General features: G+C 35.6%; 3 protein-coding genes across 3 annotated transcripts in view; 1 reads left to right on the top strand and 2 right to left on the bottom strand.

The window, feature by feature from the left end:
* Positions 1-3750, bottom strand: part of LOC140928777 (epidermal growth factor receptor kinase substrate 8-like) — a 32312-nt gene extending 28562 nt beyond the window's left edge. The window contains exons 1-2 of the mRNA XM_073378561.1: positions 3560-3750; positions 1762-1825 (exon numbers count right to left, since the gene is read on the bottom strand). The gene's annotated coding sequence lies outside the window, so the exon portion shown is untranslated. The remainder of the gene's footprint in view (positions 1-1761; positions 1826-3559) is intronic.
* Positions 3751-4001: 251 nt separating this feature from the next.
* LOC140928776 (beta-1,4-glucuronyltransferase 1-like) lies at positions 4002-14445 on the top strand. Its single transcript, XM_073378557.1, has 7 exons — positions 4002-4260; positions 5184-5391; positions 7961-8214; positions 8913-9072; positions 10137-10302; positions 11789-11906; positions 13762-14445. The coding sequence occupies exons 1-7, from the start codon at positions 4123-4125 to the stop codon at positions 13975-13977; spliced, it is 1260 nt and encodes a 419-aa protein (XP_073234658.1). The 5' UTR covers positions 4002-4122; the 3' UTR covers positions 13978-14445.
* A 136-nt stretch (positions 14446-14581) lies between these two features.
* LOC140926287 (uncharacterized) lies at positions 14582-21965 on the bottom strand. Its single transcript, XM_073376047.1, has 14 exons — positions 21659-21965; positions 21380-21552; positions 20715-20819; positions 20163-20231; positions 20004-20055; positions 19505-19533; positions 18958-19069; positions 18352-18391; positions 18204-18239; positions 17298-17412; positions 16906-16975; positions 16595-16643; positions 16301-16389; positions 14582-15791 (listed from the first exon to the last, which is right to left on the bottom strand). Exons 1-14 carry the CDS (start codon positions 21678-21680, stop codon positions 15409-15411), a joined length of 1344 nt encoding a protein of 447 aa, XP_073232148.1. The 5' UTR covers positions 21681-21965; the 3' UTR covers positions 14582-15408.
* Positions 21966-22000: the final 35 nt, after the last annotated feature.

The raw sequence follows: 22000 nt of genomic DNA, 5'->3' as shown, positions 1-22000 counted from the left end.
TTGTAATGAGCTATAGCTATTTTGAGACTTTACTAGACTTAAAACACATAAACATCCAAAGATCTTCACATAGGGTCACTGAGGGTCAGGAAAGAACAAAACCAAAGTTCACTGAATGCACATGTGCACTGTATGAAATTCACGTGCTTACACCTCTAGTAGACTTAAGTTTGCTTAACTTTCCCAAGAGGGACATGCAAACAAGGAAATAATTAAAATAACTTATAGCTGTTACCAGCAAATTTGAGTTCTTATTCATTGGTATGTTAATTAGGGTAACAACTTCACAGATAATTCAGGTTGCTGTAAATAATCATTAGGAATAATGGTCAATAGTCATTGGGTTTCAACAGCAGGGTGCAAAGAAAATCATTTTTACAGCTTGCCATTCGGGCAAGCTGAAGCTAGCATTTACTAGCCCACACGTCATTTCAACTAGCCCCAAAAACTTTTTGTTCTTCTATTATTCAAATTCCTCATAAAACATCACTTGCCCGTTGGGCAAGTTAAAACAGAATTCACTAGCCCGATAGCAAAATCCACTAGCCCTGGGCTATCGGACACTACTTTCTTTGCATGCTGAACAGCACAGCAATGTTTGCATTTATCATTAGTTCTATAAATCAACATTACGAGTTGCCCAGATGAGGATAGCACTTGTAATCACATTTATATGGACATAAATTTCATGGTGTATTGCCGAAGATTCTGAACGGAAGCAAGAGCACAGTCAGGTCTATCAACAAAATATTATATTTTACAAAAATTGCATTGATTGCATTGTTGGTTCAAACCATAGTTAATTGAGTGATATGGTTATGAAACCCATCAGACTCCTTTGTTATATGTTTTTGTGGACCTGAAAGTGCACAATGTTCAAAAGAATTCCTATCATTTTGATTGTATTGACCAATAAAAACGTTGCATTAATTTATTCCGTAACAATTTGCCAACAGAAAACAAAGGATTGTGCACTTTCAGGGTGCTTCCAACATAAACTGCAGCACTGTTGTTTTTATCATTGATGTTTCCCGCTTTTCATAACCAGTCGCCTCTAATAACTATGTTCAAACAACTGACTTAAAATGAGAGGTAAAAATGTGTGAATTTAAAAATTACTTTTGAAGTTTTGAAAATTTACTTCATTTGCTTCTGCAATAAATGTAGCAATTGTTTATTTTTTATTATCGTTAATTTTAATTTACAATACTGTTTGCATGACAATGTCATCAATTTTACTGGTACTACTACTAGCAAGATCCTCCAGGGATTTTACTTTGTTGAGTAAATTAGAGCTCTTGTTATTTTAAGCCTTTCTGGTATTACAAAATTTAAATATGAAAGAAAAAAAAATATAATAGTATGGTGAAATGACACTGTGGGGCAAATGGCATGTTAGTTTTTGCTCCATTAAAAATTATCTTGCGTCACATTTCTTTCAGGCCTGCTACCACAATTATCAACATCATGACATTTGTTTTTGCCATTCTTGATCTACACTGTAGTCAGTGAAGACATCTTCATCAAGTGGCATTGAACTTCAGACCAGTAGTCTACACCATGACAAACACACAAAAAACACAACATGAAACAACCAGATTAGTAAGAGATTCTCGGTGACTGCCCACCCACCCACCTTCCCTTAATCTAACATCATCGCTTAATTTTCACTGAGGGCCAAATATGTCGCATTAGGGGAGGGGTATGTGGGCACTTTCCCAAAATCTTACACTGATTCAAACAACCCATTTGATTACTGACCTTCCCAATCTCGAGTGTCCACGCCACTGTCTGTTGGGCTGGAATCTCCCGGCCTTCCACTCATCTGTTAAACAAATTATTATGGATGAAAATAACAGCAGATGAACTTGCACAGCTTCTGGTAATATTCAATTTGGTGTAGTTGCTCGCAAATTGTATCCTAATTACCGGTATTGCATAATTTACATTAAGGAACCTTAAAGTTAATTTTTAAATTGTATGACCTGGACAAACAACAAACTTAAACTCTGTTGACTTGTGAATATAATGAGAGTATAAAATTTATACTCTCATTATATTCACAATGAAGTGCTTTATGCCAACTCTACTTTATAGAAAAATTTGCAGCACAAAAGACTGTTTTTGCCACATAATAAGGTTTAATTTCTACATATTTTTTTAATTCAGTCTCATGGTAAACCCGAATAATGCAGCTCTAAAATCATAATTTCTTTATTTCTTCTCTGGATATTGTTATAGTAATAACATTCACACATAAACATACAAAATAACAAACCAGCAAGTAATTTTCCAAGAAGACTTTGATTTTTGAATTCTTTTTAAATAGTTTTACCGCAAAACTATTTTTATCCAACTCGGGTACGTAAAAATGAATGAATGACGCTATCATACTGCTGTAATTGCCATGAACACCGTGTGATCTTAGCGACACGTCAAACAATTCAAAAATTAACATCACAAACAAAAAATAACAAAAATGTAAACATGACACGGATTGTAAACGAAAACAAAGAAAAACTGGAACAAACAAAAAACCTTTCACGAAACAAAGTTGGAAAATTCTTCAGTGCAAAAGTTTTATGCGTAATAGATGACAATTTATTCAACAAGGAAACTGCCAGAAAAATTTTGATTACTTTCCAAAGAATGTTGTCGACAATTGCGTTGCAAATGTACGATTCGAAAACTTCAATATTTACCCCAATTTACTTCATCAAAAATTAACCCTGACCACATCTGCATGATAAAAACTCTCATTGGATTAGCAGTAGAGGTAATCAGAATTGCGATTCTTTCTGCCTCTCTGTTTAAAAATTAGAGGGGTACGGTTTACCCTCAACCGAACTAACTGAGCTCCCTTCGCGCGCATGAATTTCATGTTGACTAAAAAGCGTCGTCTCCTCGTCAAAAATAGAAAACGCTGAAGCGAAATGTTAATTATCAATATTACAAGTATAAAACAACTTCGGAGCAATATTAGAGAGAAGGAAATAAACTTAACTCTTATGAGGAAAACAACACACAACATCAACGAAATTTTAAACGAAAGAAAAATTACTAAGTTGAGCAAGAGCTCATGTATTTCGTGAACTTAATAACCCTCAAACCTCCGAGAAATTTGTTTTGATCAATGCATAAGGTTGAATGCAGAACGAGGTTCGAACGAAACGTCGAAAACGATACGGTCCCGTCAGGCCGTTCCAATACAAGAAATTGTGCATACTCGTGTGGTTAAGGTAGCACTTCAGCAGCAGTGTACTTCAGCCCATGAAACTCCATTTAATACGACGGTACGCGTCGGATGGCAGTCATCTTCGATTCTTTTCGTATACACGAACGCTAGGTCTTACATACATTCTGAGAATTGCTCAGATTTTTATTGAAAAACAGGCTCTTACTATAGCGTGCTCTAAAATAACGAAGCTACACCACCGGTGTTCTAGAATACCACTCAGACATTTACCTGCAGCTCTCGCAATGAATTCAAAATGACATGTCAAGAATGAACACCGAAAGAACTTAAGATTTTAAAGTAAGCTCAATTTTAAGTGCTTACCTGACTAAATCTCTTCCTCTTACGACACAACAAACTACTACGTCTTTTTCGTAGAAGTGAAAGGCTCTTTGGCTATCACTTTCTACATGGGAGCGATAATTTTTCCTCTCGAAATTTCCGCGTCAACCAGCCGTATCCACACACTTTATTATACTCTCCAATGAATATTTCCGGACACTACTGGAGCGCGCGAAAAGCGGCCTGAGGGCTAGGGTCCACTATTTAGCACTCTCCCAAAAAATCCAAGCCAAATATTCTCTAGGGTATTTCCGCAGTGAAGACAAATTAATTTTCAATTCCCCTGGTTCAACACAAAATATTTAATATCAACAAAGAATTACAAGCTTATTTTCATTCGGAGATATTTTTGAACATCTCTGGCGCTCGAAGGCACGTGACCAATATTGAGCCCGCAATGCTTTCGCTTCAAGATGGAGGCAACTTTGTTTGTTGGTCGTTTTATAAATTGCTTATAATCTGCACTGTTACACTTGATTTTACTATTTATAGCGGCAATATTTTAGGCCATGACTCCATATCCCCTTTGTGGGGTGTAGTTGTGAATGCGGCTAAACAAATTTTCAGTGATTGTGTTTTTGGCTTTGCTAGTTGTGGTGTTGGTTTCAGTCAACTTCATCTTGTACAGTAAGCTTCAATTCAAAGATAGATTTAACGAGGAGAAGAGGTTTATAAAATTGAAGGTAAGAAAACGCAGTCTAAAAATAATCATCGTAAAAGGTCGTTGCCAAAGCGTTTGAGAGAAATCAAAACATATTCCCCCGGGCATTTGACACCTTTGCCTTCCCTGCAGGGGATTTGATAATATCTGGGGGGTAGGGAATTTGAACCTAGCTTTGATTTTCAGGAATGTCTTGGTGCCAGTAGGCACTAGGCTTGAAAAATCATTGCAGAAGCTGAATCATGGTGAGTTTGGATAATTTTTAAACAAAAGATTGTGGCCTTAGGTGGATCAGCAGAAAAGCATTGGTTAACACAAGCTTTGCTCTGTCTGCAGACTTGCAGGGCTGTCAACTCTCCGGGAGACTCCAGAGTTTGAGCCGTTTCTCCCGGTCTCCAGACTAGAGTCTGAAATCTCCCGGATAATCGCCAAATATGAAGTTTGTCATTTCTTGTAGATTCGACTTTCTGAAAATGAAATTTCAAATATTTTGCGTTGTTTGAGCTATTTTACTGTTAACATCAAACGTTTCCTCACAAACTCCAGTATGCCATTGTAATATAAGCAATAATGTGATCAGTAGGAAGTAAACCAGTTAGGTCAAATGGTACAATTCCAACAACATCTTTTTCGCGCGTTTTTTTCCCACAAATGATGTAATCTGCCATGCATTATGATGTCATCTATCATCCCTTCCCCATCATATTGTCAATATTTGAAGACGTGGGGGGTTAACAGCCCTGGACTTGGCTTCAAGAACATTGGAAAGCTACATTTTATAATTTTAAGTATATTACAGATTTTTCATTTCTGCGGGGTGGGGATATTTGATCAACTACAATTCACCTTTTATGGGTCATTTAAATGTTTTTTTGGGTTGGGGATTGGGGAGTTTGAACTCTGATAGAAGGCTTCTTCCCATGTTGCTTATTCTGCTTGATTTAGTTGCAGGAACTGCTTCTAAGGAAGGTAGAATTCAAAAACCTCCCCACAGATTCATCTGGTCAGTACAAAATAGAGGCAGACTTTCTACAAGCAAATATCCATCTAGAAGAAGATAAACATGATGTGACGTTAGTAACTCACTGCACTTCAAATCACCTTCATTATCTTCTGGACCTCACTACGCACTGGAAGGGACCATTATCTTTGGGTAAGGATGGTGATGTATGACTGTATACAGGCCACCTCCTGTAAGCAACCATGACAAATTTTTTAGGGATGACAATTTTATTGTTTTCAACCTCTTTGAAGCAACCCATTGATGTATGGTCTAATTTCTAAGTTTGCTGTATGTACTATGCTACTCAGTGTATATGGAAAACTTTTAATGACAACATGGAAAAACTGGACATATATCATAAAGTAACTAAGCCCTGGCGCTTTCCAAAAGTCAGAACTGGCCGGCCAGAGGAAAGACGGCAAAAGCTCCGCTTGAAATCGCTGACCTGTTAACATTCCCAGTTTGTAAATGAAGCACAAACCGACCACGGAAGAAGTATGCGTTCATGCAGATGGGTTGTGCAGCAAGCTCCACATCGAAGAGGCCTTAAAGTTGATGAATTAGTCAACTGATTAATAAAAATATAACCAAGTCGGTGTTTCTCGCCGATTGTCGATCAACGATGTGTTGTTGCGTGCTGAAAACTCGCACCAGTCTCTCGTTTCCAAATAGAACGCCTGACAGATTTTGTATTTCACGCCGATTTTCACGCCAACATGTAGGTAGTAAAATCCAACAGCGTGCCTTTTGATGCGCTGTTTAATTCAAAACTGTTTATGCGCAAGTGTTTTGATCATTCAGTTCTAAATAGTTATTTTTCCTCGAAATAACTAATTATTCCAGGAGCTGATATCCTTAAACGGACGTATATTTGCCAATAGAACTGGAAGAGTCGGGGAGAGGTTTACCTCAAAAAATTATAATAGTTACTTTTCATTCATTTTTTTTTATTTCCATCATACATTTTACATGATTAAATTATTTGTACATGCATGTTATGTGTAGCGTGACAAAAATATTTGCATAGACCTAAAAACATTTGCTGATCAAATCTAAAACCGGTATTTAGGGGAAAAATGCAGTTCGGTCCTGATTTTCCTGCGTTTCTATGATTTCCATACATTTTTCATCAGGAAAAAAATTGTCAGTTCTGTAAAATCAAAATTATGAATAAAGGGCCGCAAATCCACATGAGGCCAAAAACATCAACAAAGACTGACTGGATCGATTACAATACTCACTCTACTGTATACTGAAACTGTTTCCAGTTCAAATGTTTGCTGTTATGGTGTATGGTTCACATTCCAACAAATCTCTAAACTCGGCTTTCTGGTTTTGATTTGGTTCACGCACACGCAAATATAGGTTAAGTTCTCCAGTTTTTCAATAATAAATGTGAATGTGCTGTCATCAACAAGGCGTAAGGGATTATTAAACTTGACAGTTGGCAATTGCAGTGGATAATCTGCGATATTTCCTCTTGGTTAAAAACTAAGGTAGCCTTCTTGGCAATCCAATGTCCTCAGGCACGGAGAGCTTTTTGCTATTGCTAACACGCCACAAGACAAAATTGTATTTATAAATATAAAGGCAAAATACAAACAACTGTTTACCGGTCATGAATAAGTACTCATGAGTATGTCTTGTTGTCTTTGAGAAAGTGAAAGATTCATTTCTGTCTTGAATTTACAAAATTATGTTTCAAATGCAACATAAGCGTATACATGTGAAACATTGTTTTCGACCCTAAGGGTTATTGTAGAACTATGGGTTTAAAAATATGTTGTACATGTTGTACCCATTCAGTCCGTTCGTGCTCATTGTGTTTTGCTTGTAAAACGTATGCTGCATAACTAGTGGTCAGCAGTTAATCAATGAGGGAAATTTTCTATATGGCGGGTGACGGAATATCGATCGTAAACTTTACTCTTGTCAGCGTCCACTGGTATCAATACGATCTACTCCTGAAAATATGACGGTATTGAATGGAAAACAAAAAGTTCTATTAGGTGGTAAGCAGCTTAAAGATAATGCTTAGAAGGAATAGCTACGGTGTACTAACATTAACAAACTTGAGTTGCTTGATCGTCTGACTAAAAACTGTGAACAGAATTCTTTTGCAGAGGGAAAAAGTGCAAGTTTCTCATTCATTTGAAGATTTAGGCAGACAAACAGGAATTCCAAAGGGTCTGAAACAATAGTGGAAAATTCCGGAGGAGAGGGGGGGTTAGCGATTTTGGAATTCGGAGGGCAAGGGGGGGATAAGCATTTTGGAATTTCAGAGGGCAAGGGGGGGGGGTTAAAATACTCATGCCACCCGTGGTAGGGTATGGATATTTTCTGGAATCACCCATTCTCAATATGACGGGAATGGTCTGGCCACTCAGTTCTGACAAATGGAAAGTGCCCTAAGAAACTGCATATAATATACAATAAATTTGCTTCCAGAAAGTAGTGATTTAAGTCTGGACCTCTTCTCAGAAGAGACCCCCTAATGTTCAATTCTCATAAGTTACTGTTGTGGTTCAATTTTATCCTCGGTTTAAATTTTATTTTCTTTTGTTTTGGGTATGGCAATATATGATGATGATTTATAAACAAAACAAAATAAAATTTAAACCAAGGATTTGCTTTTTGGGTAGTTGCTTACTGGATGTCTGACTGTACATCTTTTCTTAACATTGATTAGGTTTGACTTAATTTTGCACTCGCTTTTCAGCTGTTTTTGTACCTGGTTATGATGTAAAGACAACCTATACCTCTCTGTTTGGCCTCTACAAGTGTGTTGACAGATTCAGGGACCATGCAACAGTTCATTTAGTGTATCCCCTGTCGCATCCCCCGGTAGAAAATTCACTTGGACCCATTATACAACAGGCACTGGATCATCTTGGAAGTTGTGATGAGTTTATTGCTAAAATCAACAACCATGACTTAGCAGGAAAAAACAGCTGGAATTATGCAAATGTCAAAGTATGTTAAGATTTTAAACTTTAAACTAATAGACAGTACCTGTTGCTGTAAATAAACTGTGTATCATGGCACAATGTATGCCATCACTGCAGGATCCCATTTGTTCCTGATCACTGTCATTATATTAGTGAAAAGTAGGGCAAACAGCTAGTGTGGCCCACTGGGTACTGGCTACTGCCTTATATATCCCTGCTCCCCAGGGGGTACTCCTTTAACTCTTTAAGCTTTAAGAGTGATCAGCATCAAATTTCTCCTTGTAATATCAATGCTTTGTCAAACAGAGTGGTCATGAGAATTTGGGGCATGATCACAAAGGATTAATTTGCTTGATATTAACTTCTCCCCACTACTTCTGTATGAAATGAATAGGGGCAACAAATGAGAATTCAAATTTTGATCTTAGGGGTTAAAAGGTTAATAAGCTATACAGGTACAATGTATGTACACTGCCAAAGGGTAAATAAAATAAAATACAGTTTTAACCATTTTGTTTTGTTTAGCCAATTTGCATGCAAAAAATTATCCTCCAGAGCAAAAAATATGACCAAGAACCCACTTCCTAAAAGTTTCTTTAAATGTGAGCTATAGGTGTGAGTGGCAAGCATCTAAGGTGATTCATCATCTGTTAGTCAAAAATTTCTCTACTTTAATTTTAAGTAAATGAACATTTAATGAACATAAACTCCTTTTTACTGTAGGTACCATACCCAAATAACCTGTTAAGAAATGTTGGACGATCCGTTGTACCCCGTGAACACTATGTTTTTGTTGTTGATGTAGACATGATGTGTAATGGTAATCTGTATCAAAGCTTCCTTGGATTAGCAAGACAGCTCAACCTCTTTGGGAAAAGAAATGGTAAAATTTTATTGTTTTCTGAATGAATACTACCTTTACTAATAGTTAGGTGTTAGGACCAGTGATTAGAGTAAGCTCTTTTTTGTATTCCTGAGTGTTTAATGTAATGAAGTTTGTGATGATGTGGTTTGATTAATCATTATTATTGTTATTGCTATTATTTTTTATTTTATCATTATAAAAAATATCATGAACATGCAGCATGCAAAGAAGGTAGTGTCCAATGGCCCAGGGCTAGTTGATTTCGCTATCAGGCTAGTGAATTCTGTTGTTTTAACTTGCCCGATGGGCAAGTGATGTTTTTTGAGGAATTTGAATAACAGAAGAACTATGAAATCAATTCTGCTTGTCAAAAAGTGTCCAGGGCTAGTTGAAATGACGTCTGGGCTAGTAAATGCTAGCTTCAGCTTGCTCGAATGGCAAGCTGTAAAAATGGTTTTCTTTGCACCCTGACATTGCAGTGTATAATGAATGTCATGGTTGCCAGGAATGATGTTCTTTGTTATCTTCACATTACTTTCATGTTTGTTTCAAAAAAATGTTAAATGTTAAACTCATCCTTGATATTAATTTTCCTGAGAATTTTGACCTGACTAGATTTTTAATTGACTGACAAAAGTAAGAATCAAAGGGTGCATTTGGCTATTCGTGGATTAATTACCATAGAAATGAAAGCTAATAATGAAACTGCAATAATCTACCAGTATATTTTAAGTCTGTCAAAAAATGAAAATATGTTTTAAGTAAAAAAAAGTAATCCACGAACAACAACACAACAACACTTTATTCACATTTCCATTACAGGGTTTGTCAAACTTATTGAATAATTAGTAACTTAACACGTAGAATATTCAATTACAATTTAAACTAAATATTATTACATAGAAGGAAATGCCTAGCGGCTAGATAACCGTAAGGTTTGCGAGCTAGCAACTAACTGTAGAGTATGAAGTATAAAGAAATTTAATATGGCTTTGTTCACAGATGGTTTATTTATATTAGTTACTCTCTCTCAACTCCCTCCCCTTATGACGTGTGAGGAGCAATTTTGTTCTTTGTTTCAGATAAAAGAGTGTTTGTTGTGCCAACCTTCGAAAGCAAGCAGAAGGTTTCTCCTTTGTTGACCAAACAAGAATTGCTTGATCTCTGGGATTCTGGCAGTGTGCAACCATTTTACTATCAGGCATGTTGGAAGTGCCAGCAGAATTTAGACTTTGGTGCTTGGAAAAGGTATTTTTATAGCTGCATTTACTTGACTCTATGCATGAAATTTTCTGTCATTTTCCTCAGCTCTACCAGAGCAGCTGCGCTAACAGTAATCTCACACCCAGGGCTTTTCAGTTGTTGTCCCTTTTTCTGTCAATATGCTGCAATATTGATTTCATTTTACTGGATATCTGAATGTTTTCAAAATTTGGTTAACACTAGCTGGTCATGAAGAATTAAGCTGGGGTATTTAAGCCAATCAGAAACAGAGCAATATTTTGAGTGAATATTAATTCATGAATGGTAAACGGCTCAGCTTGCACTATTAAATAGGCCATTTGCACTAAGAGGTCATGTGACATCGTTTTTATGAAAATGAAAGCCATATGATTTTGCCTTCGAAAAACGATAAGTGGGTCATATCTTAAACAAAATAATGGTGATTTGGTTTTTCAAACCCGCACCATTTTCTTAAAATGAATAAGTTCGTAAATAGTCACGTGACCAAAATGTGATTTTTAAAACTAAGAATTACCTCTCTCTGAACACAAATTTTGCACTTAAACTTCAAGGAAAATGTGGAAAAGATGATGTGCTAACGTTTACAGCACATCTGAGGGTAACTATCAAACGTTGAAAAAGATATAAGCAAAAAGTAGTTTTGGCCATTATGTTGGAGGGCAAGAACATGCCCTCCAACATGGCGGCCAATACAAATGATACTACTTTGTGGAAAAATCAAAGTCCCATAAGACATCTCCCTTAAATGCGTTTCCTCTCAAATTTAGGGTGTAAGATAATTTTTATGTGCTCTAACAATTTTTGGCATCAGCAAGATTCCAACTCATTGTTTAAAGGAAGCATTGGTCACGTGATCTCTTAGTGCAAGTGGCCTATATTTGTAGTTATGTGTGGGAGGTTGCTAAGCACAAAAGAAGTGTAGGCTCTAGCTTCTTGAGTGCTTAGCAATCCTCCCAAGTGCAACTACAACTCAGTGGTACTAATAGTACACACTGAGCCATTTACCAATTTATTCTATAATATAATCAAAAGAGAACAACTTTTATTTGCTCACAGATAGCAGGAGAATAACCTGAGTGCTGTCATCTGCTCATGGTATGGCATGTGCACATCATTCTTTGCAAATTCTTTTCTTTCAAAAAAAATTGTTTTGCTCAATATCTAGTTCTCCGTCTTAATTTTACATTATCATCTATCGTCTTTGTAAACTTTCTTTTAGTGTTAAGAGAAAAATCTTTCTGTGCAAACCATGAGATAAAAAAATAAATTATAGTCGTGTTGGAAGTGGTGAGTACAGCTTTGAGTGCACGCTAGCTTTCGTCACCATTCAGCCATGGGCAAATAGTAAATGGCCAATTGACCAATCAGAGTGCTCGCTTTACTTCTGTCATTTTATAGTGAATTTTGTCTTGAAAGTACTTTATCTCTCACAGATTTGTTCAATATCTATTTATTAATAATATGTTAAAATCATTTTATTTAATTTCAGTTATCACTCTTCAAACAACAACTTGCAGATTGCTTATACTGTTACCTGGAAGGACCCTTGGGAACCATTTTACATCGCTCCTAATTATGTTCCTGTGTACGATGAGAGATTTAAACAGGTACATGCTTTGTACAGCTATATAACAAGTTGAACATATTCTCAATCATCACAACTTAGGGCTATTAATATGTAAATTTTATCAACAAGAATGAGTGTGGCAATCAGCTTTATTCAATGTACTGTGCATAAATGGGGGAAGAAGAGAAAAACATGCTTGACTAAACTTCTTCGCTCCCATATACCCTTTAGAGCGAATTTCTTATGACCTTGAAAAATGGTTTCGGTAAGTGTTTGTTATTTGTTTTATCAGCCAACAAATGAAAAGATCAAACCATGGACTCTTCTTTTTCCCGCCAAAGAAAACCCTTATATGGAGAAGGCATTGTTCGATTGGCCAATCGTGTTGCAGTATGAAGTAAAAGCGGAGTATCGCTTTATTTCTAGAAAGTTCTTGGGCATGAGGTTTTTTCATGCGAGCTTTCGCTTAACCAACCAAAAGCCATGAGCCTTTGTATCCGTTCAATAAACCATTAAAATGGCTCTATTTCCGTTCATCTGTTCTTTCTGTTTTGTTCGTGCATTTTCATTTCAAGGTCATATGAAAATCGCTCTAACTCGTTGATATTATCCAAACTGCCTGTAACTGTCCTTACAGATTCTCACCCCTTGTGCCACTTCTGACATCATCAGATTGAACCGCCATAGACAGTATTGTACAGGGGTAAGAGAATTTTGAACCATATGCTGGTGAGCATAATTCAGTCAAACAGGCCAAAGAAAAATGCAGAAAACTATCCACTGTTGATCAAAGTCCACTGAAAATCTTGAACCACTACGCAGCTCTACTTCTTTTAAATAATTTCACAATTCTCAGGAAACTTTTCCCACTGAAATGCAGCCTAGTGCCATTGGAAGAACAGTTTTGGTTCTATATTGACCAGAAAAAAGCTTGACTACATAGCTTCGAAAGGCATTTTTCATTGAAATTTATAGGGGCAAATGAACCAATACCCTGTTACTGTCTTAGATGGAAGCATGCAATGTGCACATAGTCCTGTCCAAAGAGTCTAAGGAAAAATGTTGTCCTCAAATTTTCTGCGTGTGAATGTTTGTTTTTTCAATATTTTACAATTTGTCACTTTTCCTGACTTACATCTCGCTCGCTGTTGTTGTTCAGTTATTAATTTACTGCTGTCACTATATGCTCATTTTCACATAATAACTTTAAAATTCACACTGTTGAACCTCTATTAAGTAACCACCCTCGGGGTACCGATGAGTGGCTGCTTAATGGTGCCACTCAGTAGAGGTTTGTCCATCAGCATAATACTTGGCAGAAACACCAATTTATTTTGAAACAAAAGCATGATGGAAGAAGCATTACTTGTCACCTTTGGTCTCGGTCTGTATTTTCCTTCATCATGTTCTTGAAATAAAGCCAAATTAAGTGAAAATTTTGAGATTTTGGGTTTAAAAGTGACACAGCAGTCTTGACTTCTACTTTTTCACATTTTCTCCTCCCCTCATTTTTTGCTTTTCTTGCCTCATTTTTTTTCTTTTGCTGGGCATTTAGTAGGCTTATTTTGGTGGGAAAAGTTTTGAGGAAAGCTTTCAGGATCTTAGGATTCAATAGTTGAAAGGAAAGGCAAGTAGGTAGTGGAACAAGAATTTCATGGAAATTTTCAAGTCAATGTTACATGGTTTTTTTGCCCTTTTCTCTGATGTCCTTTACTGAATTGTGCCCATTCTAGTATGGTTTGAAAGATCTCTTCACTCTGCAAGTTAGCGGATAAAGTTGTCCTTGACCATTAAAACTGATGATGTCACATTAGCGGCTGACACGGGTAGTTACAGGCAGCTCAGGGGCAAATGGATTAATTAGTAGTAAAATTATATTATTATTTTCTTTGCAGTATGGTTTTAATAGGATCAGTCAGGTTTGTGAGACTCATATTGCAGGCTTTAATTTTATGGTCCTCAACAATGCTTTTCTGATTCATCATGGATTTAAGGTAAAGGAAAGTTTCCACTCAGCAAAAGATGAAGAAAATGCACGAAACAGAGACATTTTTAGAACATTCAAAAAGGAGCTCAAGATTAAATATCCACGGTCAACAAGACACTGTTGAATTAAGAAAGAATGGATACTGTATTTTTTAAAAAGGCTAGTGCTTGACAAGATGATATTTGACTCTAGATTTCAACAATATTATATTTTTGATTTATTCAAGTATATTTTCACTGCGGAAGTTTACCCTAAGGGTTACAAAACTCATCAATAAATATGTTAGTGGTACCATTATAATATTTGGAGGTTGGTTTGGAAAAATAAACATGTTTTGGTAGGAATAGTTATGTTATTTTAAAAGAAAAGAATAAAATGTTTGGAAAGTAATTCAGCATGATGTTCCTTCCTACATTAGCATCATATACTATACCTTTAATAATATTAATACATTGGGATGTATCCTTTTTAACTGCCTCTTGCTAAACCATATTGAGGTCCATACTTTTAGTTATGGACTAGTTTGTTTCCTCTCCTTTGGATTTATTTCTTAAGAGTGAATTATGTGGCCTAGGAATCCAGAATTAAACATAAGGTTCTTCAAGTATTATATCTTTTAGTTGTCGGAACAGGTGTGAAACAAGTGTGTCTTACAGCCAAGGTGGCTAGAGCATGTGACAGCTAAGTGATAATTATAATCACAACGGTAATGTTTTCAATCAGTGAAAGTACCCCAAATCTGATGACAAATTTTATTATTAGTCTTCTAAAACACCCTTTCGAAAGTACACTATTCATTAATGATAAAAAACCTTTCCTGACTTTATTTCTTCAGCAGGAAAGTGAAAATTAGACTTCATCCAAGTCGACCTCTCATAAGAAGTAATTTTTTAGTGAATGGTGTAATTCGACCAATATTTTTTTAATTTCCAGTTATCCCTAGCTACAATCGGTGACAAAATTTTTGATTAAGATCGACACTATTAAGTAATTATTTTTGTTGCCAATATTGATTGTAACAAGGGATAACTGGATTTTAAAAAAAGATTGGATTACACCATTCACAGCGGCTAAAAATTTTGGGCCCAAGTAATATCATTGAAAAGGAAATGAAAACTTTTAAAAACCAATGACACATTTTAAAATGCAGCACAGACATTGACTGTGGGGTGATAAAATTCAGTTCTAGTATAACTACTTACAGAGTTTTTTTAATCGTCCATTAAAATCTGGAATTAATGTAACTAAAATATCAAAACTACCTTAGACAGTATGACCCAATGTTATGTACTTACTACAGTTTCTTAAATGTCTAGTGCTTTTTTCATGATTTTAAGAAGCTTGCCTTTCAGGGAGAGTAGCTGGTCATCCAGTTGAACAAATTCTTTTATGGTTGTCTTTTACTTTTTCTGAACTTAGTGTAGCCAGTCATGTTTGCTGTAGCAGCCAGACACTAAGCAATTTGTTCCCCCCACATATGCCAGCCTGGAAAACTGTCATTTCTCTGTTTGTTTTCATGCAAAAAAGTTGGCTATTTCAGTTACCAAACGTATATCTAGAACAGCTTATGAGGGTAGAATTTCTTCTCCGGTGTTGGAGAATCTAGTGCTGGTTTCTTTGGTGGTGAAACAAGCTTTGGGTCAGGAGTCATATAATCTCTGTGTGCTTGAGTTTCTCCTGATATGTCTGATTCATGGTCAACCCCATCAAGAAAGTCTAAAATGTCAAATGAGGAGTTGTGTTGAGTTGACACCAGGGTGTGTCTTTCTGTTTGGGAAGGAGCATCTGGTTGCTCAAATAAACATCTTTGAACATCCCTAGCATATAAAAGATCATTTTCCTTTTCATCGTCAAGAATCTTTCTCTCTCTATTGCTTACTCCACTCACATATTTATCCTGCAAAAGTAGAAAATTTAATGTTATGAAGTTATAGGTCCCTTCGAAGTTGATTTGCATTTTCATATTTGAAGTTTATTTGAAGTTTCATTTTAAGCAGAAGCCTTGACTTAAGTTGTATTAACATTCAAGTTCAGAAAACATTCCTGCATACTCAGAAATAGTGAAGCATAAAAAGGAAGCAAAATTGTGCTTGTAAGTGTCATAAATTTTACCTGGAACTGGAAATGTATATTTGATTGAGATGCTCCTCTGCCTGTTTTCGTTTCTGTACAGGTACATCTAGAAGTAACAGTTTGTATTTGTCTGTTGTGCTTTTTGATATCATCACTTGTCCTGTGTTGGAAGGCAGGTGTGTTTATTTGTTCCCCACTCCCCACCAAACAGGGGTTAGGTTGTTGTTTCACTGTTTGAGGAGCTGTTCTTTCAAGGCTTGTACATACATATTCTCCTTCAAGAGAAAAATATTGAAGAGAAGGGTCATAAAGATTATGGAACTTTAACAGGTACTTTCTCCAGTGATTATTGGATATAACGTTGTTACACTTACCCTCAGATTTCCTTTTCAAGCATCGTTTTTGAACTTCTGAGGCAATGCAGATCCTGTTGCTTATCCTTTGTGCCTGACTGCTGACAGAACTTAGAATGAACAAGAAAATAAATTTTAATACACACAATTCCATGAAAATGTACCGGCAAACAAAAACATGCCAGCATCTGAATATTTAAAAAACTATGTTACATGTTATGTGAACAGGAAATAGAGCACTGGAGAAAATCCCAACAAACTGAGCAACAACCCGTAATTTTGCAGAGCACTGCATGATGAAGAGTATTTATTTACCTTTGTTTGTACATTTTTCTCAGCTGTCCTTGTAGTTCTGCAAGGTAGTCTAGGTAAATGGGAAGGGTATTAGCAGTGGCTGGCATAAAACTGTACTAAATATTGAATTATAGTATAATACATTATTTACATCTCTATTGTATTTGTAAGAATTAACGTTTTACAATTTTTTTTACTATTTTACATGGGTAATTCAACTTGAACTTTCTTATGCATTGATTATAAGGAACAGATTTAATTATCCCACATACTTTAAATGTCCCTTGCTAATCAGTGGTTGAAATGTAAATAATGGTGAATAATAAACTCACTTCTTCCATGAAATGTCTCTGAAGGGTTAAGCATTCCTGTTAAGGTTTGTGATATTTCTTGTAATGGTGTCTAATAACAAAACAACTAAAATGTCATATATCAAGTGTTAGCAGTACCACTCTTTGCTGTTAAAAGAACATGCTGCCAAAAAAAAAAAAAACATATTAATAATTTATTGCTCTTTGTACTTGGTGCAAATTAATACGATCAAATGCTCCTTACATATTTACATTAAATTTATATCCAACCTATTAATTTACAAACTCTATGAAATATACAAGCAATTAATTAAACTTACTGGTAGTTTTGTGTGGGGAAGATGCCAGGTTAAAAGGAGGGAGACTCAAGGTAGTGTGGACAGTAACCATGACAATCCTGCACATACACATACCTTGAAAGCCAGCGCTGTTTCATTATGAGGTGTAATTCTATGTGGAGTAATTCTCCGAAGAGGAGTGATTCTACATTTTTCAGGATTGCTGTATTTTCCAGTTGAACTGCAGGAACTGTATAAAATGAATATTTTTCAAATAAAATTAATGATTCTTGATGACGAAGAAAGCAGTAAAAGATAAGAGATTACATATGAAACACATGATGACAAAATAACTCAGCACAGTTAACGTGCTGGAATTATTCAGTGGTTTTACGCTACACTGTTAGAGGATACTGATTAGAGAAATATGATGTAACTTACATGTAGCAAATACTTTTTAAGTTATCCACTGCACCTTAAGGCTACAGAGGCTGTTTAAAGCTGCATTTAGTGCATTGGTAGTATTGTATAGAAATCTTGTTAACAGAGTTGGTAGTTCAGTGTGAGGTATTCAGGAATAATACAGTAAAAACCCGCGTATAAGAACCTAGGTTTTTCCAAGTTAGCCTAAACAGGTTCTTATATAAATGGTATTAAGTGTAAAATTAGGCTAACTAGGTTCTTAATTAGGTTCTTAACTTTTGTTCAAGAAATAAAGCTGAATTTTTAAATGATCTGGTGTTTAATGTCCAAAAACAGTATTCTTGGAGGCTTCGTTAAGCAAAATACTATACTATTTTAATCTGATTCTGTTACAATCAAACCTATGGTACTGTAACCTTCACTATAATTGTCAATAAATCTTGCTTAATTCTATATATTTTTTTCTTTTTTGAAAATAAGAACCTGTTTTAGGATTTTAGCCTAAAATGGTTCGTATGTGAAGGGTGCTTAAAAATGAAATTTTAGCCTAACAGGTTCTTAAATGTTAGGTTCTTATACGCGGGTTTTTACTGTATTGCAAGATTTAACTTTTGTTACCTGTGAGTCCTATTGCTTCCTGAAGGACTCTGTGTTCTAAAAAAGAACAAAGGAGAGTTTACTATTATTTAGTTTAATAAACCCTAAGAGCGCCTGATAAAAATTATATTGCATGTCTTTGCTGAAAGTAATCACTGGTTCAACTTACAGTTGGTCTGAACCTGGAAAATTGGAATTGTCTGGAGAATCTAGTAGTTAATACATGAAAAAAAAATTGATCAGTCAATCAGCAGTTATATATCACAGACAGTCCTGCAACCTTAAATTTGAATTCTGAATAGATTCCATTAAAATGTATATTTTATTTTATTATTATTATTAATAATATTTTGGGGTGGAGGGAAGTATCAATGTAAAACCCAAGAAAAAAACATGTTTTGTGCAACAAGAAATCCAGGAGCAAAATCTTACTGGTTTCCTTAACACTGTTTAAGAGAAGAACTAATTTCCATGCACTCATTGGAAACAAGTGAGAGGAAATATCAATGTAATATCTATCAACGTTATACTAAAATAGATCCTATGTTTTAAGTGCACTTTGCACACTACACCCGAAATAAAGGTTTCTAATCAGTCAAAACAATAGGATCAGTTATTTATTGTTTTAGGAAATCTTTGGACCTTCAGATATCTTCCTTAGTGGGTCATTTTAAGAGGACAAATGCATTTTTAGTCTAAGAGCAGGATTTTGTTAAACACTGGCTACACTCTGTTTAAATAACTGGCCCTTAACATTTTGGATTTCTCCATTTACCTTGCCCATCAAGCAAACCAGCACTCCAAGATGGTGACTCTAATTTGAATGAGGAACAGTCCAGAACCCTGGCCATATCTCTTGCAGTTTGAGTTTTGATGTCCTCAAATTTCTGAATGAAAAAAAAAAAAATTGAAATTCCACATATTCCTTATCTAACACTTCTGCAAGTATAACAATGCTCTTCTTTTGCTTTAGAGTGATTTCAGTTGACCCGTGAAACAGTTAATAACAACTAGTGCAAAAGAGCTGCAAATAAATAAAAGAAGACAATAGAATTAGTGCATAATGGTGCATAGTATTCTACTATCTATTTCACAGGTTAATTAAAATCACTCTAAATGGCATTTACGATGCTTGTAATATCCATAAGAGTTAATTACAATTATAGGATTTTTTCCTAAGAACTAACAGATTTCAGATTTTTTATTTTTTGCACCATTTCAAGAGGTTACTACAAAAATGTGCATTTGACCAAAGGAGCTTAGGCTTTTGAGTTGGTTACTGCCATGTGCAACTAACTGGTGTAGACATTTAAGTAACGAACCTTTTTACAGAACTTCTTCTTGAGATTCTCTGCCATAAAACAAAAAGACTAAAGGTAACAATGAATGAATTCATTTAAAAGGCATTTTTTGGCAGGAGTGGAAGTAGGGGCATCGTTACCCTTTTGTCTCTTCTTAAAAACTATTGAGACTTGCCACGGTGGCCACCTTCTTGGACAGAAGTAAGTAACAATTGTAGAGATGTCAAAAAGGGGGTGTTTGTATCTGTTTGGACAGAAAAAGAGGCCATTGTAGAGACGTGACAAATAGTATTTTCCACTGTAATTAGCATTAAAAAAATCCCTTCTTCAGAGAAGGCATTCTTCAAAATATGAAAGTCAAGCATAAAGACCATCTCTCTACAGAAAACACTTTTTTGTCCCAACAGATATATACATTAACATGTCTACAATGCTTATTTACTTCTGTCCCTCCCCAAAGTTGTGGCCATTGCAGAGAGGTTTGAACTTATTGTTTTTACTTGTTTGCCTGTGTTCTTACCTCTCATTACAGTGTCAGATCTCTTTGCTTTGTTGTAGATACCTAAACTTCTCTGTGAATAAAAAAGGCAAGTTAAAAGCAAAAGCCACAAATTGTTTTGTTTGATTGTTTGTTTACAGTAGAGTTTACGTTTCTGACAAAATGAGGTAATTTTCTTACAGTTATTCTGTTCTTTGAAATGATAAAATCCTTTGAATTATTATGATGCTGTTTTCTGCTGTTACGGTCCTGAAATAAATGAAATTAATGCATTTACTTGTGAATGTTAAACTCAAAGCCATTTTTGTCTTTTAGTAGTTATAGTTATTGATTTATTAAAGGCTGATGTCATAACTCTGCCCTTAATCCATTTAATTATCTACTGATCAGTTACTAACATTTTGTTTTGAGTTAATTTGCAATAAATTATGCCATGTTTTTCCATTTACCCAGGTTACTACACTGTAACGGTCTAACAGACATATTAGGAAGGAAAAATACCACTGGGCTTATACAAACGTGATTTAGGTGTTGCCAAAGGTATAGAGGTTGGGCTGAAATCAAAGTTTTTCCAGATTAAAAATGGCAGCCAAGCATTATTTAAAGACGTCTGCACGAAAACTAGCATTTAAAAGAGTATCATAGATCACCGTTGACGAAATTACTTTAAAAAGATTAACAGTACCTACTACCTACTACCATACAACTCATGGAATTTTTTTAAAAGTGTACCTCTTTATCAGGACTTTTACGTTTCGATCTTCTCTCAGTATGTCTGTTTTTGCTTGTACAATCTCTGGAAGCCAGTCCTTTCCTATGATGTGAACTTGTCATTTGCTAATGAAAAAACAAAAGCCAACGTTATCAGAAACACCTCCCTCCCCCGCCCAAATCTAGCCGATGTTCCCTCGATTTCGTGAGGAAGGGGGTTTGCTATTTCATTTTATTTATTATGCCTAAGATTGTAGTTTTTATTTATACGAAGATTTAGTAATTGGCTGAAACTTTCAATTAAGTGTCAAACTGAAATTAGGTAAGAATTTTTAAGTCCGATAGTCTAAAGATGTCAGTGTTTTTACGTATAATTTCTGTAACCTTTTAAGTTAAGCACAACAAGGTCAAATATTCGGCAGATGCCTAACAAAAGATAGACATGGAAAGACAACTTTCAGGCAATTAATAATATTAATTATGACGTCCCGATTTTGCGGGGGGGGGGGAACTTATAATTGCACTTTTTTTCCGAAAAATAATGTCCTTAGCCCTCGACGTGAAGCTGTAAGCCGTAAACGGCTCGTTTCAAACCTTTTGATAAAGGGGATTCCCATTAAATCCTCTTGGCTCTACTGAATTATATCAGTGTAAAAAAAAAATGAAAACTGTTGTAACAGGTTTACCTTTTTACGAGATTCTTTTCTTCCTCTTTCACTGGATTCACGTACAGCGTCTTCGTCTGTTTTCCTTTCTTTCGTCTTTCTGTGATTTTCAGCGTCGCTGCTTATTTCTTCGATGTCATCACTATCTGAACCCCGTTCGCTGCGAAGCGACTTTCGAAATATTTCTCCCTTCTCTTCAGCGATTATGGGAAAAATAATATGGATGGCATAAGATATACCTTCAATATTTTGCGAAAGTCGTAGATTAAGATTAAAACTTGAGCATATAAACAAGCTTACCATTTCGACGCTTCAAACGCATATTGACAACATGTTTTGGTTTGGGATTGACCCTTCACGTGTTAAACTCCATGGTTCTTCCATATAATAAGAGCGCTTAAACAGAAAAAAGTATGTAACCTACTTCCTCCGTTACCTTTTTGTAAATTTTAAACAGGACCTTTTAAGCTCAAGTGTAACGGTAATGTGTCGGGTCTTCGAGGAAATAACTAAAAAACAAAGTACAAAAAGCTGACTACGGCCATCTTGCAATCCACCTTGCATCTTCGCGCGCTTTACCACCCCTTGGCCCTTGCGATGGCCCTTGCACACTGACCGCGCACTTTTCCCGCCAAGTGAGAA

This window comes from Porites lutea, chromosome 2 (assembly GCF_958299795.1).
Source record: "Porites lutea chromosome 2, jaPorLute2.1, whole genome shotgun sequence".
In the NCBI taxonomy this organism is placed as follows: domain Eukaryota; kingdom Metazoa; phylum Cnidaria; class Anthozoa; order Scleractinia; family Poritidae; genus Porites; species Porites lutea.
The sequence above is the reverse complement of the archived record's forward strand: the minus strand, read 5'-3'. Positions and strand labels throughout refer to the sequence as shown.